The sequence below is a fragment of the Dipodomys ordii genome, unplaced genomic scaffold (assembly GCF_000151885.1).
Source record: "Dipodomys ordii isolate 6190 unplaced genomic scaffold, Dord_2.0 Scaffold152, whole genome shotgun sequence".
NCBI lineage: Eukaryota > Metazoa > Chordata > Mammalia > Rodentia > Heteromyidae > Dipodomys > Dipodomys ordii.
In genome coordinates, this window is record NW_012267368.1 from 5,366,500 (window position 1) to 5,385,221 (window position 18,722).

The following is an 18,722-nucleotide window of genomic DNA, read 5'->3' on the forward strand; positions in this document are numbered from 1 at the left end:
GGCTTCAGCACCGCGGGCGCTGGACAGCTCCGCACGCCGTCCCCAGCTCGGTCGGCCGGGCTCCACGGCGACGCCCGCTTCGGATCGGTCCCGGCCGGACGCCGCCGGCTCACCGTCTGCCCTCTGCCCGCAGGAACCAGTCGTCGGGAGCGTGGTCCACGCGGGGATGCCGGACGGTGCTCACCGATGCGTCCCACACGAAATGCCTGTGTGATCGCCTCTCCACCTTCGCCATCTTGGCTCAGCAACCCAGAGAAATAGTGAGTAACAAAGGGAAGCGGGTGCTGGGGGCCAGGGGCCGGGGGCTGGGGGCCTGGGGGCCTGGCTCGGCCTTCGCCAGGCCCGGGCCGCAGCGCCCGCGGGCGGCCTCCCCAGCCACGGGGCTTCGGGAAGTGCGCTCTAGCTGGGGTGCCGATCCCCCAGTCGCCCCCTCTGCTGCACGCCCCCCCCTCCGGGCGCCCCTGCAGCCCGGCTGCAAGATGCACGCCTGCCCTTCCTGATGGCTGCAAGTTTCAGATACAAAGAACGCCAACTTCACCTCTCCTTGGGGGGCTGCCCGGGGGTATGGTGCCGGCGGCGGGGCGAAGACCCCGGGCACCGCAGCCCAGCTCAGCCCAGCGCGTCCCGGCACCGGAGACTCGGCGCGGGCTTTCCGAGGGTATCCTTGGAGACAGAGCTATATTTTTAACCAGCGGAAGTTCGCAGGGAAGCAGGGCTGTCTGGAACCGCGACGCCGCGCCCTAAAAGTGTGCAGGGTGTGCAGCAGGAGTTCCCGAAAGAGACAATGGCCTCGCCCAAAGCATTTTGGAACAATATGAGAAGAGGGGATTTTCTGTCTTCATTCGGTACCCCTATCTAAGCCTCTGGGACATATTGAATATTCTAGGGTATCCCTTCAGAATTCCAATACAAGAAAAAATTTCATTAGTTCCCATCACGTGAGTGTCTGAGCAAAGGAACCTTTTAGGTCCGTATATGCGCTTTTAAAGACGGAAGGCTTAGTCTTCAAGGTCACGTTTGGGGAGACTGGTATTGGCATCATAGAAATTATCTCCACATATTTTGCTTATAGAAAAACAAATCAGAAATTAAAGCTGAAAGTCTTAAGTTATAGCATTGTATTTCTACAGAATATTTAGAGTCCGAGTAAGCAAAATTTATTGTGAGAATAGTGGGCTCAGAACAAACTTGTGGAAAGTCAGAAAGTTTGAGAATCTTTTAATATCTACATGCAAGAGTTGGGTGATAGAAGACTTGTCAATGCACATACCAAGATAAACTTTGCCAAGAATCAAACTGTGAAACGTCTGAACTTCACTTAGTTGAAGAAAAATAAATGTTACTTCGGTTTTCAGCTGTACAAAATTGAACAGATGAATGCTGACCAAGTTGGAGTGTTTATTTTAGAGAGCTCGACCCAGGCAGTGAATCATAGCCAAGGATTGTAGACTCAGAGGGGGAGCGAGGGAGTAGCTGGTGTTAGTCACGTGGGCGCCTGAGCTGGTGAACTGAGGCCGTCTGTGGGTTAGCATCTGGTAACCTAGAACAACTAGCGAGGACATTTTTGAGTGAGAACTTGGCTTTGCTGAGTCTAGACATCATTTAAATTCATCTCCCAGTAATGCTTTCTTCCCCTTCTCTTGTCTGCTGTGTGTCATTTGCAGATCATGGAATCCTCTGGCACGCCCTCGGTGACTCTGATCGTGGGCAGCGGCCTCTCCTGCCTGGCCCTGATCACCTTGGCGGTGGTCTACGCAGCACTGTGGAGGTGGGTGACCCCCAGCCGGCCGCAGCTGCCCACACCACACCAGTGGGGGCGACAGGGCCTTCCGCCTGCTTATTACCATAGCACCCAACACTGCGCCCTGCATTGGTCTGGGGCACACATCAGTTCACATATACTTTGGTTCCAAGCTCCCGCGCGGTGGGATGGTAGCCTTCAGCAAGTTGCGTACCGCTAAGGATGGCGCCTGTGTAATTCACCTTCAGTCTGCACATGGTTTCTGCTAATCTACGTTGCTATGGAGTCCAAGAGTACTGTTGGTTTCTCTCCCATAGAAATGTGGCCTCCGTGCATTTTCAGTGGGTCCCAGAAAAGGCCCTCCCACCACAATCGACCATGGCCCAGGAAAAGCCTCTTGGTTGTTTGCAGTGAAGCAGATTTGACAAATTTGTTTAAAGAAGCCACAAAACTCGTAAACCTGATGAAATAATTGATTTTTTTTGTTTGTTTGTTTCTGAGGTATTTGAAATAGCTTCTTTTCTAGAACCTGTGAAAATATAAGTTTTCTAGTGATTTCGTTAGACTTAGGCCTCTGAGGTTTCTGATGCCTACTCATATATTGATAATGGAGGTAAAACTGTATGTCCAGACTTCCAATAGCTTTGACACTTTAAATGTTAAGCATTTTATATCCATCTAATGATGCAGGTATTATATTAGTACATGGATAATTATTCTGAATATTTACATTATTATTGTTCCAAAAGGTGATGTTCCTATCTGGAAAAACCTGACAGTCTTTATGCCTTATTTAAGAATTTTAAATTCAGTTAAGAATTTCTAAATTAATTTTATAATTAATTTTAATATTAAAATAATTGTTCTTCATTATGAGAGTTTACTGTTTTCAGGGTAGGAATTATTAAGGATATTTAAATTGTCAGAGTTATTAGGAGTTTCCATGTTTGTACCAAAGAGCCCAAAAAGCCCATGCTGTGTGTGCACATGGTGGCTTGTTAGCACAGGTGTGTCTCAGAAGTTTTTCATTCCTATGCAGCTTTTAGTAGTGCAGCATTGACTCAAGAGCTGGCCTAAGCCAGTCCTCCTTGGGTTTCTTTTGTGAAGAGAGAAAATTTATTTTGTATTTTAAAAATCTTTTCTGTATTTTGATAAGAAAAAATCTGATGGGGAATGCTTTCATTTCTGAAATCTGTGATGGAATAGAAAACTTCTGTCTGGATATTTTCCAGTGACAGCATGGGACAGAGAAAGGAGGGGAACAAAAAATAGAGACACAGAGAGAGCATGCACACTTTGATTCATTCATTCTCCCAAGAGTGCCTCCAAACCTTTGTCTCCACCATCTGCATTGTAGAGGAAGCCCACACCTGTGTGTGTGTGTGTGTGTGTGTGTGTGTGTGTACGTGTGATTCTGTGTTCTAACACAAACTGAACTGGCTGAACACAGCAAGCACATGTTCTCTATAGTTACTGTCACTTAGTGGTTTACTGCAGGGGAGTCAAACAGCACCCTGCCAGGATGAGCAGCTGGTAGACCTTGGATTCTGAGTAGTTTTCTCTACAGTGCACAGCCCTGGTGCACTTTAAAATTGTACAACAGAGTAAGTACTTTTTCATCAGGGTGAAATGTGGAAGACACTAAGAGTGCTCAACTCTGCGGTGAGCTATCATTTATAGAATGGATTCAACTTTAGAGATAAGAGCATCTGTGTGTGTGTGTGTGTGTGTGTGCGTGTGTGTCTGAATTTTTGTGTTAACATGTTTCCAGTTACATAATTTCTAGTAATGTGCTGGCCTCATGAAAATCCCTGAATAGCTGATGGTGTTTGCAGTGTCACAAAATTAACAACAGTCTCCTCATGCACAAGAGTGGCACCTCAGAATCTATGTGGGTTTGACTTTATGTTCTCAGGGTTTGATTGGTAAGTGCATATGAAAATACTAGATCTCCTTTATACATATATTTATATGTATGTATACATATGTATGTATGTAATTAATTGATGTATTTCCAAGAAGTTTTAGCTTTCTAATAAAAAATCTTAACCATGATCAGCTGTGTAATAGGCCGTGTCAGCTATGAAATGCCATACTATAATCTAATCTATTTGCTAGGGAAAATTAAGCTTAAGAACCTCTTGTCATGCACTTTAAAACTGGATACCCAAGAAATATTCTTCTGAAAACAGAATTTCCCCTATTGTTACTGCTATAAACTCTTGTCCAGATAAGATCCACCAGTTACACAATACAGAATTTTTCAACTGACATTGAGCTCTCTTTCTCTCTCTGGTTAGGTATATACGCTCTGAGAGGTCCATAATTCTGATTAACTTCTGCCTGTCTATCATCTCTTCCAACATCCTGATACTGGTTGGACAGACTCAGACACATAATAAGGTATGATTGGTAATTATTCTCATTCTCTGTGCATTTATCTTTTGGCATGCATATGACTGTTGGTAACATTGATTTTTATGCTAATAACTTCTGCTGTGATTATTTTTTTAATTACTTCATCGGTTTCTGAATAAAGGTATTGTCTATTCTAGTCCAGAAATGTTCTTTCTTTGGCTTAATATCTTGCACATTAGAGATGCTATAATAGCAAGAATGCATGTTAAACATTTGCTAAAAGCTCTGTGAGTTCATAGCTGTGAGAAAACAAAAACGTGTGTTTTGATTTGTTAGCCCAATTGAAATAGGAGTTGACTGTAACTAGATGTAGTACCTGAGTCTTGGTCCAATATATTAACAATCTAATTCCTGACAGACAGTTGTATGGATTTATACCATTGCTTTGGAAATCTACCTCCTTATAAATACAAGCAGTGATCAGAAAGAGTGCTAGCTGGAAGCCACCAGAGATCTAGTTTATACTTCTTGTAACTTTTCCCTAACTAAAAATATTTGGTACTTAACCAACATTCAGTTATTTAACCACATTATCACTTTTTAGCAGAATATAAAACTACTGTGTATCTTGTTTATATGTGACCAGTACATGTGAGTTGGATGGCTACGGGTTGTTTTTCTTTTCTCTTTTTTTAGCCAGAAATGACTCTCTACTGAACTATTTTTGGAAATGCATTCCAAGAAACTCTTAATATAAAATGTCATCCTAGCCTGAGAGGGGTTCTGTGAAAACCACTTGGAAACGTACTTTTCATTAATCATGCCAATCGTGTCCTTCAATATTTCCTTTTTTCAGACATTAAAGGCAATAATTCAACATTTGCTTCATTAACTTTTATTTTTTTAAAAAACCAAAACACACTGTTTGGTAGGTTCATGGACTTAAGCAGTTCTGAAGGACATGTGTGCAAGTCTGGGACTACAGATCGGCCAGGCCTCCCCTTTGTATCAGAACTCCTCAGCCCCCAGAGCTGACTGGTCTGGGCCAGCCTAGAGCCCATCCCAGTGATTGAGATGGATGTTGCTTGGTTTGAATCTCATTGGCTAGACCAGAGAAGTGCCCAAAGGGAAAGGCCACCAACTCTGAAAGACAGAACGGAAACAACAACCCAACCAAGGGTCTTAGAGAAGCAAAAAAGCACTTTCATGTTCTTGAATGCTTCAAAAAAAATCCTTCTTGCATCTTGTTTATAAAGAAGTCAAAAAATGTTAAGAAACATTAAAACATAGTACAAGTCTACTTCATGAACATTTGATACGACTTTTTTTTTTTTTTTTAAAAAAAGAAGTACACAGCAAAAGCAGCCACAAAAGAGAAAGAGAAACCAGGTGTGCCAGAGACACTAACTGCTGTGGGGAGGAGTCTGTGGATGGGAAATACTCAGAGATGCCAACTGCTGTGAGGAGGAGTCTATGGATGGAAAATACTGAAATGCAACTGCTGTGGGGAGGAGTCTATGGATGGGAAATACTAGATGCAACTGCTGTGGGAAGGAGTCTGTGGACAGGAAATACTCAGAGATGCCAGTTGCTGTGGGGAGGAGTCTGTGGACAGGAAATACTCAGATGCCAGTTGCTGTGGGGAGGAGTCTGTGGATGGGAAATACTCAGCAACTGGCAACCTGAGGAGAAGAAGGAAAGGGAATGAGGAGGGAGTGAGGGAGAGGAGATACAGAGCAAGGAGAGACTGGGTCATGGGGAAGATTTTAACTGCTCATGCTATCTCCTCCTTCCTTCCATTGATCAGCTAGCTGGACTTCAGATCACGTTGTCATTTCTTTGGTTAATGCATGGTCTCAGTTGTTAATGGATTTTCCTGTAACTTCTGTCAGGAAAATAGAGCTTTCTGAAGTAAGAACTGCACACATGAACCAGAAAACAAATGGAGCTAGAGTCAGCTTGAGTTCCTGCTTTTAGAGTATGTCCTACAATATCCTCCCTTCTGGTCACTTTTTACCTTCAGAGTTACACCTCTCACTGCTGTGCAGGTGTCAAATATCCAGCAGGATATACACTTGAGGACTGTCTTAGGCTGTGTAATAGAGATTTGGTGTTTTGGTGTTATTTTTTTGCCAGTTCTCAGCCAAGTAATGTAATGGAATTTTCTACAAGCTATACTTCACATTAGAATGTCTAAGTAGCTATGCCAAAGAAATACAGCACAAGACATAAATGTAGCCTTATTTACATTTTTAGTGGCTACATTGAAGAAAATAGGGGAAATTCTTTCATAATGTATTTTAATGCTTTTCTCGATATATCTATAATATTGCCATTTCAACATGTAATTAACATGAACTTTATTAATACAATAGTTTGCCATCTTAGTTAAATTTGGCATGTATTTTGTACAAAGTCCATTTGGACTGGCTGCACTTAAGTATGGCTGCTGTGGTTGGTGCTTCTGCACATAGTATGCAGTTCTGCAGGATAGCAAGTTCTAGAGACTAAACTTTTCTAAGAGAATCACATTCTGCTTCACCACTTCAGCCCTTGTAGGGTCTCTTCTTTTTCATAAGAATGTCTGGTTTTTGTTTTTTGTTTTTGAGAATGTCTTTTTGATGCCTTCAAATACTATGAATATCAAGGGCAAAGGCAAGATTAGATGAGTGTTGTTTGCTTGTAATTTCTGGTTGTAGGATTCTGCTTATAGTGTGTGTGTGTGGTGGGGGAGGCATGGCATAGCTTAGCTTCTCTAACTACAGAATGGCTGTGTGCAGTTTAGGATGCAATGTCTCTCTTCCAGATTGACGAGGCTACTTTGCTGCTGGTTGTCGATGCTGGGGCTGTGGTTGGGAGGCAGTAGGTGGTGGTGATTATGTGGTTTCCTTTTATCCTACATTAGTTTTGCTGCTGGTTGTCGATGCTGGGGCTGTGGTTGGGAGGCAGTAGGTGGTGGTGATTATGTGGTTTCCTTTTATCCTACATTAGTTTTGCATTATTAGTTCTGCATACATGTTTTTGAAATCTTAGGACTATTTATGTTAGAGTGACTAAGAGATAAAAATAGGGGAAAAAACTCTGGAATTTTATTTAATTCCCTCAGTAATGTCAGATTTTCTAGTGGGAATAATTTTATTCTTTTCTTTCATGTTTTGGATTGAATTAAATTTGATTTTAAATGGATATTTTGGTTTGTGAAAATCTATACCTGTTTTACGATATAAATTAATCATTTTCAAATGAAGGAAAAATGTATACTATCTATATAAAAATGATCAGCATAAACTCCAAGAAAATGCTTTCTAAAAGGTTACAAACACTGCCTGGAGGCGGTGGTGTTGCTGGATTGTGCAGGCCTCGCCCTTGAGCTGCTGTGGACACTTTGCCATCAATATGACGACCTCTCGAGGCCCCTTGCATGGTTTAAGGGGGGCCTTGAGGAACCACTTGGGAGAATGGAAACACCTCAGAGAGATTCTTGATGAACAAATTGTTTGGAGCTGCATCTGAGCGTTGTCATGGCTAGTTTGTACAAGTGCCAGTGTTGCACACTGGTGTCCACAAGAGCCCAAAGTGCCGTCATACAGTCTTTCCTGAATGACTTGTTGAGATGTGATTGACCTGATTTTATTTCACTGCTGAGGGTCTCCCCCACTTTCAAATGGAGACAGAAATGAGCCACAACAACCTGTTATTTAAAATAGAAATGTGTTCAGTGCACCAGACTAGAGATTCAGTTACTAGCCCTGCTCAAATTCAACTGTTTCTTAACCTTTCATGTCTGTAGAATATTTCTGCCCCTTCACCCCTTACCCAGTTACCCTCCTCTCCCACTGGTCCTCACATCCAAACAGCACCTGTTTTACAGTCTTGCTGTGTGTGTATGTGCACTCACACACACTCATGCATGCATCAGGACTCAAATGCAGCACCTGGACCCTATTCTTTAGCTTTTTTGCACAGGGCTGCAGCTATCACTTGAGTCAGAGCTCCATTACCAGCATTTTGGTGGTTGATTGGAAATAAGAGTCACATGGACTTTCCTACCCAGCTGGCTTTGAACCAGGACCAGCACCATTAGATCCCAATCTCCTGATTAACTAGAATTGTAAGTGTGAGACACTCTCTCTACATATGAGAGAATGTGATATTTTTCTTTCTCAGTCTAGCTTATTTTACTTTACATAATGGCATTTCTAGTTCCATCCATTTTCCTGCAAATGACTTCATTTTGTTCCTCATTACAGCTAAGGAATACCCCATGGTGTACGTACACCGTGCTTCCTTTACCTGTTCACTGGCTGATTTTCAGATGGGCTGATTGCATTGTATAGCCATTGTGGGTAGTAATGTAGAAGACCTGGTGTACAGGCATCTCAATCATGTGCTGACTCATTCCCTAAGATGTATGCCCAAGAGTGGCATAGCAGAATCACATGAAGTTTATTATTTTGTGCTGGACCTGGGGCTTGAACACTGTCCGTGAGCTTTTTTGCACATGGCTAGTGCTCTACCACTTGAGCCACAGCTCCACTTCCAGCTTTTTGGTGGATCATTATAATAAGAATGTCATGGATTTTCCTGCCCAGGCTGTCTTTGAACCACAATTCTCAGATCTGAGGCTCCTGAGTAGCTGGGATTACAGGTATGAGCCACTTGTGGGCTTTGTAATATGATACAGTTTCATTTGTTATTCCTTATTATTTGCTGAGCCATTAGAGTTTTTTTTAAATTATAAATGCCTATATCTTAAAGGGTTTTCCTGTATTTTCTTGTGGTGGTTCCAAAATTTCAAGTCTTGTATTAAAATCTTCCATCTATTTTGAGCTAATTTTTGTTAAGGGTGAGAGAGAGGAGGCTAGTTCTGTTTATCGGCACATGCAGAACTCTCAGTTTCTCAGCACTACTTGTTGAAGAGGCTGTTTTCTACCAGAGGTTGTTGGTGCCCTGTCAGAACCAGCCATCGCTGGCTGTGGGGCTTTTCTGGGTCTTCGTCCGCTGCTCTGGATGTCAGAGTGGGCCCCGTGCATGCCCTGTGGTAGAATTGCGAATCAGTTGTCACGGTGGCTGCGACATGGCTGCATTTGCTCAGGATAACTTTGACTATTCAGGTTGACCTTAGGCTTTGCTTCCCTAGTTCTGTCAAAACATGATTTCAGTCTTTCCCCATTTGGAATGATGTTGCCTATAGGTTAATCAAATATACCCATTCTGTTGAGTTATAGTCCTTGTATCCATAATTTCTTCTATTACTACTTTCTTTCATCATGGGTTTGAGTTTTATCAAAAGCTTTTTCTGCATCTGTTGTGACAATCATGTGATTTTTGTCCTTGATTCTGTTTATATGCTGTGTTGCAGTTTATTGGCTTTTGTATGCTGAAGCATTCTTGCTTTCTTAGAATGAAGTCAAGATCATGTTGTATGGTTTTTTTTTCAATGTGTTGTTGAATTTAGTTTGTAAATGTTTTGCTCTTCAATATTATCATCAAGTAGTTGTAAACAGGGTCTTAATGTAACATATCTATTCTGTTTATATGTATTTTAGTGAGAATTTTTGTGTCTGTGTTCATCAGGAAAATTGGGAAATTGTTGTGTGATTATGTCCTGATGTAATTTTGGCATCAGGTGACCTGACCTTGCTTTTCTGTCCTATGGAATAGTTGGAGAACTGCTGATGTGAATTTTTTTTGCTTTAATTTTCTTTAATTTTTCTTTTTTATTTTCAAGGTGATGTTTAGAGGGGTTAAAGTTAAATAAGTAAGTGAATAAGTATGTTTCTTGTCAAACTTGTTAGCCCTTCCTTCATTTTTCTCCTACTTTTCCTCCCTCCAGCGCCCCCACCAAGTTGTACAGATCGTTTCCAACATATTGTCTTGTGAATGCTGCTGTTGCTTTGCACCCCCTTGTCCTTTGTCTCACATTCTGTTGTTCGCCTTCTCTTCCCTAATCCAAATAAATATATTCAATACCAGGGTACCAAAATCAAATACAGTGACAACAGGGGATATACCATAGGGGGAAGAACATACAAAAGAAAAAAATCACATAGTACATTAAAAACAACAACAGAAAAACCTTTTGTGTCCATGTCTTGAAGTTCATTTTGCTTAGCATCATCTTATATGGTCAGCTGTACACAGCTATTGAGCTATTCTGCTCATCTGCTGAGATTATCCTAGACATATACTAATTATTGCAAGTGGGAGAAACCATGGGACCTATGTTGCTTTGGGTCTGGCTTACTCCACTTAATATGATATTTCCCAAGCCTTTCCATTTCCCTATGAGTGGGGCAGTGCCATTCTTTTTGATGGAAGGATAGAATTCATTGTATATGAAGGTCTGCAGGATTCAACAAGGGTCCCACCTGGCCCCTGTGTCTTCTTTGTCACTGCTTCTATTTAACTTTCTGCCATACACCTGTTTCTGTGGGTTGTGACCACTTGTTCAATTAGTAGGTTATAAACATCTAGAAATGTATCAATTTCTGCTAGATTTTCTGTAAGAATATGGGTTTTCAAAGTATTCTCATTGACATTTATTGTGATCTTCATCCATTAACTTGAGTCTTTTCTGTCTTTTTTTGTTAGTTTAACTAACAATTAGTCTATGTTGTTTATCTTTTCAAAGGATCGATCTTTTGTTTCAATGATTCTGTGCATTGTTCCAAAATGTCTCCATTTCATTAACTTCTGATCTTTATTAATTATATCAATCTACTGTCCTTGGGTTTGGATTATCTTTGTTTCTCTAGGAGTTTGAGGTGAATTGTTAGGTTATTTATTTCAGATTTCTCTTATTTTTTAATGTAGGCACTTCATACCTGTGAACTTTCCTATTAGCACTTCCTTTGCTATGTCTCAAAGGTTCTAAAAGTTATGTTTTCAGTTTTCTTTGATTCTAGGATGTGTTTATTTTCAACAGCACAGTGATCTTTCAAAAGTGAATTGTTCGGTGTTCGTGTATTTGACTGTTTTCTTAGTTTCTCTTATTGATTTCTTATTGTGGTCTGACAAAAAAGTTCTATTTGCTAGTCTTGCTGTTTGTGCTAAAATGTGTCTGTTTTGGAGAAAGTTCCAGAAGAATGTGCCTTCTGAGGCTATCAGATGGTGCACTCTACAGACATGCAATACATCTATTTGATCTGTAGTATCATTTAATTTTGAAGTTTCTTTGTTATTGTTGGTGTTTGGTCTACGTGAGCATCTATTGGTGAGAATAGGGGTTAAAGTCACCCACTGTTACTGTGTAAGCATCTCTTGGAGCTTTTATGTATTTATTTTGTGTAGGCAAGCCCACTTTTGGTGCATTCCTGTCTGTAATTCATATCATCTTTTGCATTTTTTCATTTATCAGTGACCTTCTTTGTCTCTTCTGACTAACTTTGTTTTGACATCTGCCTCGTCCTCGATGCCTGTAGCTACTCCTTATTGCCTTCATGGTGTGTCTGCTTGAAAAACGCTTTCCATCCATTGACTATTAAGGTTGTGTTTGCCTTCGTCTTCAAGATGCATTTCTATAGGCTAAAAATGGTTGGGTCTTGTTTCAGTTCACCAGTTGGTTGAGTTACTGCAGAACAGGTGCTACCAACACTCAGTCATTACTGGAAGGTTTGTCCTAATTCCTGGCACTGTGTTGGTTTTATAGTTTGATTCCCCTCCACTCTGCATTTGCCTGTCTACTTACCTGGTGTGGTTCACTTTTTTCTGATATTTTAAAGTCAAGCCACTGGTTAGTGGTTTTAGTTACTGAAAGGCTTACCGTTAGATTATCTTCTGTGTTATGACAGTGTTTATCAGCAATGCCCTGATGACATAACTCATGAGTAACAAAGTTACCAAATCAAAGCCAAACCAGACCTTTGTAAACAACTAGCCACATTATCCCCATCCCAGTCACCATTGTAGCAAAGTAAGGAAAAAATGCCATTGTTGTAAGATTTAAACTTGAAGTGGTAAAACATAAGAGGGTGCAGGCAAGAGGAAGCAAGGAGGTGGGAGGGGGCAAAGTACTGCAGCTGAAGCAAAGGAAGCAACAGTGTGCATGAGCATGGTTTAATTATTGTTCTAATCAGGGATTACAAAAGAAGAGAAGTTAAGAGTAATAAAAAGCAGAATGAAGTGGGCCCAGGGGTCACTGGGACTCCAGGTGGGCTGTTGGTGGGGTTCTGACATGAGGCAGGCAGAGCAGCAGCCAGGCCCTGAGCCAGGGAGCACCATGCCAGGGAGCACCACACCTGGGAGGGGAGTGCAAAACGCGTCCCATGCCCACCTCTGCCTCCGCAGTGGGGTTTTGTTTGCTAAGTCCCTGTCTCTCTTTCTCTTTTCCCCCCTCATACGCACACATAATGCACACACACACACATACATACACAATGCCCCCTACAGTGCACGCATACACGCATAATGCCCACGCACACAATGCATGCACACACCTACGCACACATGCATATGTAGTGCATGCACACATATATGCACACATGCACAGAATACATGCACACACACATAATGCACACACACAAACACTGGGGCGTTCCTGGAGCACTCTTGAATCAAGGTTGCATTCACTGACACACTTGTGAACACGTGTATATGTTCATATTGAAAATACCGAAGTATTATAAAAGAAATTTCAAGCAGCCCGTCATGCACAAATGCTTAATATTTTGACAAACAGGGAAATGTAAAAGGGCAACACAACACAGCTTCAGTCTCTAGAGACAGGTGTCAGCTAACAGTCTTGGGCCTCCTCTTAACGATGTCTCAGGGTGTCTCCCCTGTGAGCACTGTATGGACACAGCAACGACTTATGTCAGGCTCTGTCTTTCAGTTCCATCTTGCAAAAGAGATAGACAAACTCTGTCACAGAGTGCTATGAAACACATTCTTCATAGTTGTCTTCATTCAGTTTTGTACTTTAAAATGTTTTCTATAAAGGAGTTTTCTGTTCTGTAGTTTATAAAGAGATAATTAGTCAAACTGGACCAAATTAAGCCTAGTGCTGGTAACTCCCCCCTGTAATCCTAGCTACTTAGGAGTCTGAGATCTGAAGATCACAGTTTGAAACCAGCCCAGGCAGGAAAGTCCATGATACTCTTATCTCCAATAAACTACTCAGAAAAGGCTGCGGCTCAAGTGGTAGAGTGCTAGCCTTGAGCAGAAGGTCAGAAACAGCACTCAGGCCCTGAGTTCAAGCCCCAAGACTGGCAAAAGAAAGAAAAAAAGGACCAAATTAGAGTGTTTAGTCATGAATGACTTTAACTGGTTGGAACATTCACTATTTCACCTATTTCTTCTGTGACTTTCCTGTTCCTCTATATGGATGTTGGCAGTTGTCTTTGTGGGTATTGTCAGTCATCTTTGGGTGTTGGCACTCATCTCCCTGTGGATGTTGGCGGTTGTCTCTGTGTGGGTGTTGGCAATCATCTCCCTGTGGGTGTTGTCAATAATCTCTATATGGGTGTTGTCAGTCCTCTCTGGGTGTCGTCAGTCATCTCTCTGTGGGTGTTGTCAGTTGTCTCCATGTGGGTGTTGTCATCTCTGTGGGGGTGCTGTCAGTCATCTCCATGTGGGTGCTGTCAGTCAACTGCATGTGGGTGTTATCAGTCATCTCTGTGTGGGTTTTATCAGTCCTCTCCATGTGGGTGTTGGCAGTTGTCTCTGTGTGCCAGCTGAGTCCTTACATGTCTACCATACCCAGCTCTTCCTCCTGTATCTGGTTATCTTCACCACCAGCTGAGTCATCACATGTCTACCACACCCAGCTCTTCCTCCTGTATCTGGTTATCTTCACCACCAGCTGAGTCATCACATGTCTACCACACCCAGCTCTTCCTCCTGCATCTGGTCATCTTCACCACCACTGCTTTGAGTGTCATCAAACCCTCTCTCTTCTAGAACTCAGTGCTCACTTCCCAAGCCAGTCACTGTCATGACAGCTACAGAAGTGATTTTAAACTCTCAGCAGGCATAAATAAGGGGTCGTATTTTAATCCATGAACATTTTAGTGCTGCTTTCCATGAATGATCTGTTGGAACTCAGGGACAGATTCGGCTTGGAAAAGTTCTTCTGCTCATTAAGCTTGGGAGGTACTGACATTAAACATAGCCATCTGACCTCACCACCTCTCTGAGTTCTATTTTATTATGTCTACAATAGCAAGCTGTGTATAGTTGATCAAGATCAACCTCTGTTCCAGGCTGTTCTTCATCTCAGGGCAGTGTTCCTCCATCATAAACTATTTGGCTTCCCTGTTCCATGCTGTTCTTCACCACAGAGCACTGTCCCTCCCTCACGGGCTAACAGTCTTGTCTGCCTGTGGGTGTTCCTGCTCAGTCCTCTTTCCCTTCCTCTGAGAGAGCCTCCTCTGTCCTCTGGCTGTTCCTGCTCTGAGACCCCTGACCACCAGTGAATTCCTCCTGGTGTACTCCCTCACCCGCTTCCGTACAGTCCAGGTTTCAGGTTTAGCCATTTGTAAATTCAATACCAGGTGGGCACTGATAGCTTACATCTGTAAGGCTTGCTACTCAAGAGGCTGAGATCTAGGATTGTGGTTCAGAGCCAGCCTGGGCAAAAAAAGTCTGTGAAACTATTATCTCCTGTGAACCACCAAAAAGCCAGAAGTGGAGTTGTGGCTCAAGTGGTAGAGCACTAGCCCTGAGCAAAAACCTCAGGGACAGTGCCCAGGCCCAGAGTTCACACCCAGGACTGGCAAAATAAAACAAAACAAATAACAACAATCATTGCCAGTATATAGATTCAACACAATAAAAGTATAACAAATGGTTATTGGGTAAATAAGTAAATGAATATAAATTCATTTACTTGAATCTGCCAATTAGGCCTATGAAGCTAATATCCATAAGTAGTTGTAGGTCTATTTCCCTGGCCTTTTTAAAGCTTGAACTGATTCCTGGCATGGTATCCTGGTGATCTCATTCCTGCATTTTAGCTAAGTAGACTCTGAAACCTAACAAATGTGGATCTTTTTATAAATCATGTTAATGATTTTCATAACATTACAAAGAAATGGGCTTAGTTATAATTCTCTCCTAGAAGGCATATCTTACCGATAATGGCACAGATATGTGTTTATTATCTCTCACGTATCTGTGTGATTCTAATGGCTAAAGCGAAAGCATCTTATTTAGAATTATTAAAATCTAATCTGTTTACCTGCTATGCTGTTTGTATAAAGGATTTAAATGTTGGGCTTACATATGATTCACTTGAGGCCGTTTTGATTCTCATTGCTTCCACTCCTGTTCTTGGGGGTTCCTCAAACTTTCATCAAGCAAGAACAGAGAGCTGGTGTCTTCATTTCTAGAAGCTGACTGCCACAGGCTCATTTGTCTGCAGATACAGAGTTAACAAAGTGGGAGATAGGAGGGTTGTGGGGGTTTGGATGCTCTTACCCCACTGTAACTTCTACTGTCAGTCATGCATTTCCAGACTCCTGTGTTAAGAACCAGCTCAAAGATCAATAAAAAAGATGGGTGTGGGATCGCAGAGGGTCAGAGGAAAGCCATGTGGCAGTAGACATTGCTGAAATGCTGGGACACAGAAGCCCAGAATAGCCATGGGATAAGAGGGCTGTATGGACACTGGGTGAAGCTTCCCAGTTCCAGCTCCAGAGTTAGGAGGAACTCCCAGAGAGGCAGAACACAAGTCTCATACCATGCTGTAATTGCTTCGAAGAAAGCCAGGGCCCTGTATACCATCTCCTCATCCATCGTCAGGAATTACACAAAATGTCTCCAGGCAATGTAAAGAAACCCCTGATTTGAACAATCCCATTCCTACATCCTTCTTCTCCATTTTAGATGTGGCTCTCCTAACTGCTCAGTTGGATTAACGTACATTTTTGTGTATGTGCACCAGTGCTAGGGCATGAACTCAGGGCCTAGGCACTGTTCCATAGCTCCAAGGCAAACCCTCTATCTACTATGTGAGCCACAGCTCCACTTCTGGCTTTTGGGGGGTCACACGGGTCTAAGAGTCTTCCACACTGTTCCGCCCTGGTTGGCCTCAAACTCAGATCTCAGCCTCCAGAGTAGCTAGGATTACAGGTGTGAGCCACTGGTGTCTAGCTCTATCATGGCATTATTCATTCTGGTGGGCTTCTCTAGCCTTTGTTTATAGCAGTTCATGCTCTGTAGCACTGTGAGCAAGATCTGAAACCTAGAGCAAGACGAAGCACCTGCTTGTGTCATTCCCCTGCCTTAGACTCTATGAAAGGCCTTGAGGCCTTGAGAGAACAGCTCCCTGTTCTGAACACCCCACTTGCCATGGCCTCTGGGACAGAAGGTGACTTTGTGAGAAATAGAAAAGGCATCCTTTTGGGAGTATGAGCTATAAAAATAGTCTCTCCCTCCAGGCTAATACCAACTCCACTAGGATGTGTGGCCTGGTAATAGGAGCTGGATATCATTTCCAATTTTCTGCTTCCCTGCTAAGGACCCCAACTCCTCTTTTCTCATGTCTGCAGAGCTCCTTAGCCTCTGTGCCCTGCATTGGTCTTTGCTGTTCCCTGTGAGCACCATCCATCCCAGGAGACGGCATGTGCAGTGAGCTCTGTGACACTTCTGCCGCATGCCCCTCTGTCCCACGGCGCCTGGATTAGAGTGTGGTATTTAGCACTAATCTCATGTTTCACTATTATTGGTTTATGATCAATTTTAACATCTGTGATCCTCAAGAGAGGTGTTTTTCTGCTTCTTTCTTTAAAACCATTAGCTGTGCTGTTACCATTCTGCATGGTCTGCAACCAGTAGTGTTGATTGAAGGGCTGAGGTGGTGGCTGTGTCTGCTGATGGTAAAGCAATAAGCGCACAGCCCACTCTGCTCTGGAGATCTTGTGTGGAGTAATTGCAACTGTGGTCAATTTTTTCTTGCCGTTTTATGAGGAGAAAAGGGAAGTTCTGGGGGGGTACACTGGCAACTTATTGCATGTTTTTGACACCTTGCTTAGGAGAGAGATGGTTGAGTTGAATCTGATTTTGCTTTGTTATGGGCTGGGTCAAAACTTGCGAAGTTGAGTGGGTCTCCTGGAATCTTACAAAAAGGTTGAAGATTATTGATTTTTTCTGTCTTATAATTAAACAGTAGGAGAAGTAGAAACTTCTCCCTCTGTGACATTTTCACCTTTCACTTCTGAGCACACAACGTAAGCCTGCTTTATTAGTGAATTTATGATACAGGGTTTTGACTTAAATATGATAAGAAAACAATAATAATAATCGTAATTTTTAAGGAATTTCAAAACCATATTAAATGCTTGCCCATGTGCATTCCACAGTTCAGCTGATACCAAAAATTTCTGGTTTGTCCTGCGGTGCTACCCACTGGGTTTAGATCTTCTGAGTGTTTTCCTGACCTTCATATCGTGAAAATCTGCCTCTCAAAAAACAAACAGGGCCCACGTGCAAGGTAAAGTGAGCGTGCTTAAAGTAACTGATAGAGAGAAAAGTGTGAGCTTTGTGGAAAGGCAGGACATCTTGGTTGGAAGCTGGGTGGTGCTGTAGGAGCAGTGAGTCAGACACGGGCAGTGCAGTCCTGATGGTCCAGGAGGCATCCTGATGATGCCTCCTCCAACATGGTCTCCCTGCATCTCAGCCCCTTTGAAACCAAGGTTCTGTGACAATATGAGTGGATCAGAAGTTCTGCTGGTGTCATCAAGAAACCATACAGTCCAGCCGACCATACAGTCCAACCAACCATAAGAATTTCTAATGTATTCATGTGCTAAATAGAAACATACAAAGTGAATTTTAATACACATTTTCTCACAGATACAAAAGCTAAAGGCCCTTGAACTTGTCATAGGCTGGTCTTTCCTTGCAGAGCTGGGGATTGAACTCAGGGCCTTGAGCATGCTAGCCAAGCACTCTGTCATGGAGCCCACCCTGGCTCTGGTGGCAGACTCCCCTGCAGTCCCTATACCCTTCTGCTCGCCTCTCCGTCTGCATAAGGGCGTGTGTGTGTGTGTGTTTGTGTGTGTGTGTGTATGTGCATGTGCATGTGCGCGCATGCTAGTGTACTGCTTGTCACTGGAGATCTTTTGGCCAAGGCAAAGTTTGTCTCAGTAGGAGATGTAAATACTGTGAAATGGACAGGTGGGAGCTTTTCGTGGATACTGCAGGACCTGTTTGTGAGTAGGGCAAACCTTTAGGGCAACAGACCATATGGCAAGTATTCCAGGCTTTATAGCTAGTCAGGCTCTGTTTAATCTTAAACTCTGCTGCCTGCCGTGGGTCTGAAATAGAACAGAACAGAAAGAAATGGGCAGGGCGGAGCTTGGACAGGAGCCATTGTTTGCCTACCTTTGCACTTGTGAGTTTTCTAGAAGCACTAGTGTATGAAAACAGGAAAGGACTACAGTACACATGGAGAAGAGCTTATTTTTAGGTGGATGCTTTTATGTAAAAATGACCTCCAGCTCCAAAATAGCTTCTGGAGGTTTAGCTTGTATTGCCTGTGGAGCTGGGGCCGGGAGCCTCTGGCAGGCGTTCAGAGCCTCTGCAGAGATTACAGGGGGCAAAGCACTTTGAAGCCCTTTTTCTTGGAACAAGAACTAAACACAAAATTTCTTATTATGAATGCTGCTTGCCAGTATATAAA

General features: G+C 42.7%; 1 protein-coding gene across 1 annotated transcript in view; it reads left to right on the top strand.

Annotated features, from left to right (window-relative positions):
* Adgrb3 (adhesion G protein-coupled receptor B3) overlaps positions 1-18,722 on the top strand; it is a 529,297-nt gene that overhangs the window by 400,861 nt on the left and 109,714 nt on the right. The window contains exons 16-18 of the mRNA XM_013032264.1: positions 134-260; positions 1,665-1,768; positions 4,042-4,144. Coding sequence (XP_012887718.1) covers positions 134-260; positions 1,665-1,768; positions 4,042-4,144 — 334 coding nt within the window. The remainder of the gene's footprint in view (positions 1-133; positions 261-1,664; positions 1,769-4,041; positions 4,145-18,722) is intronic.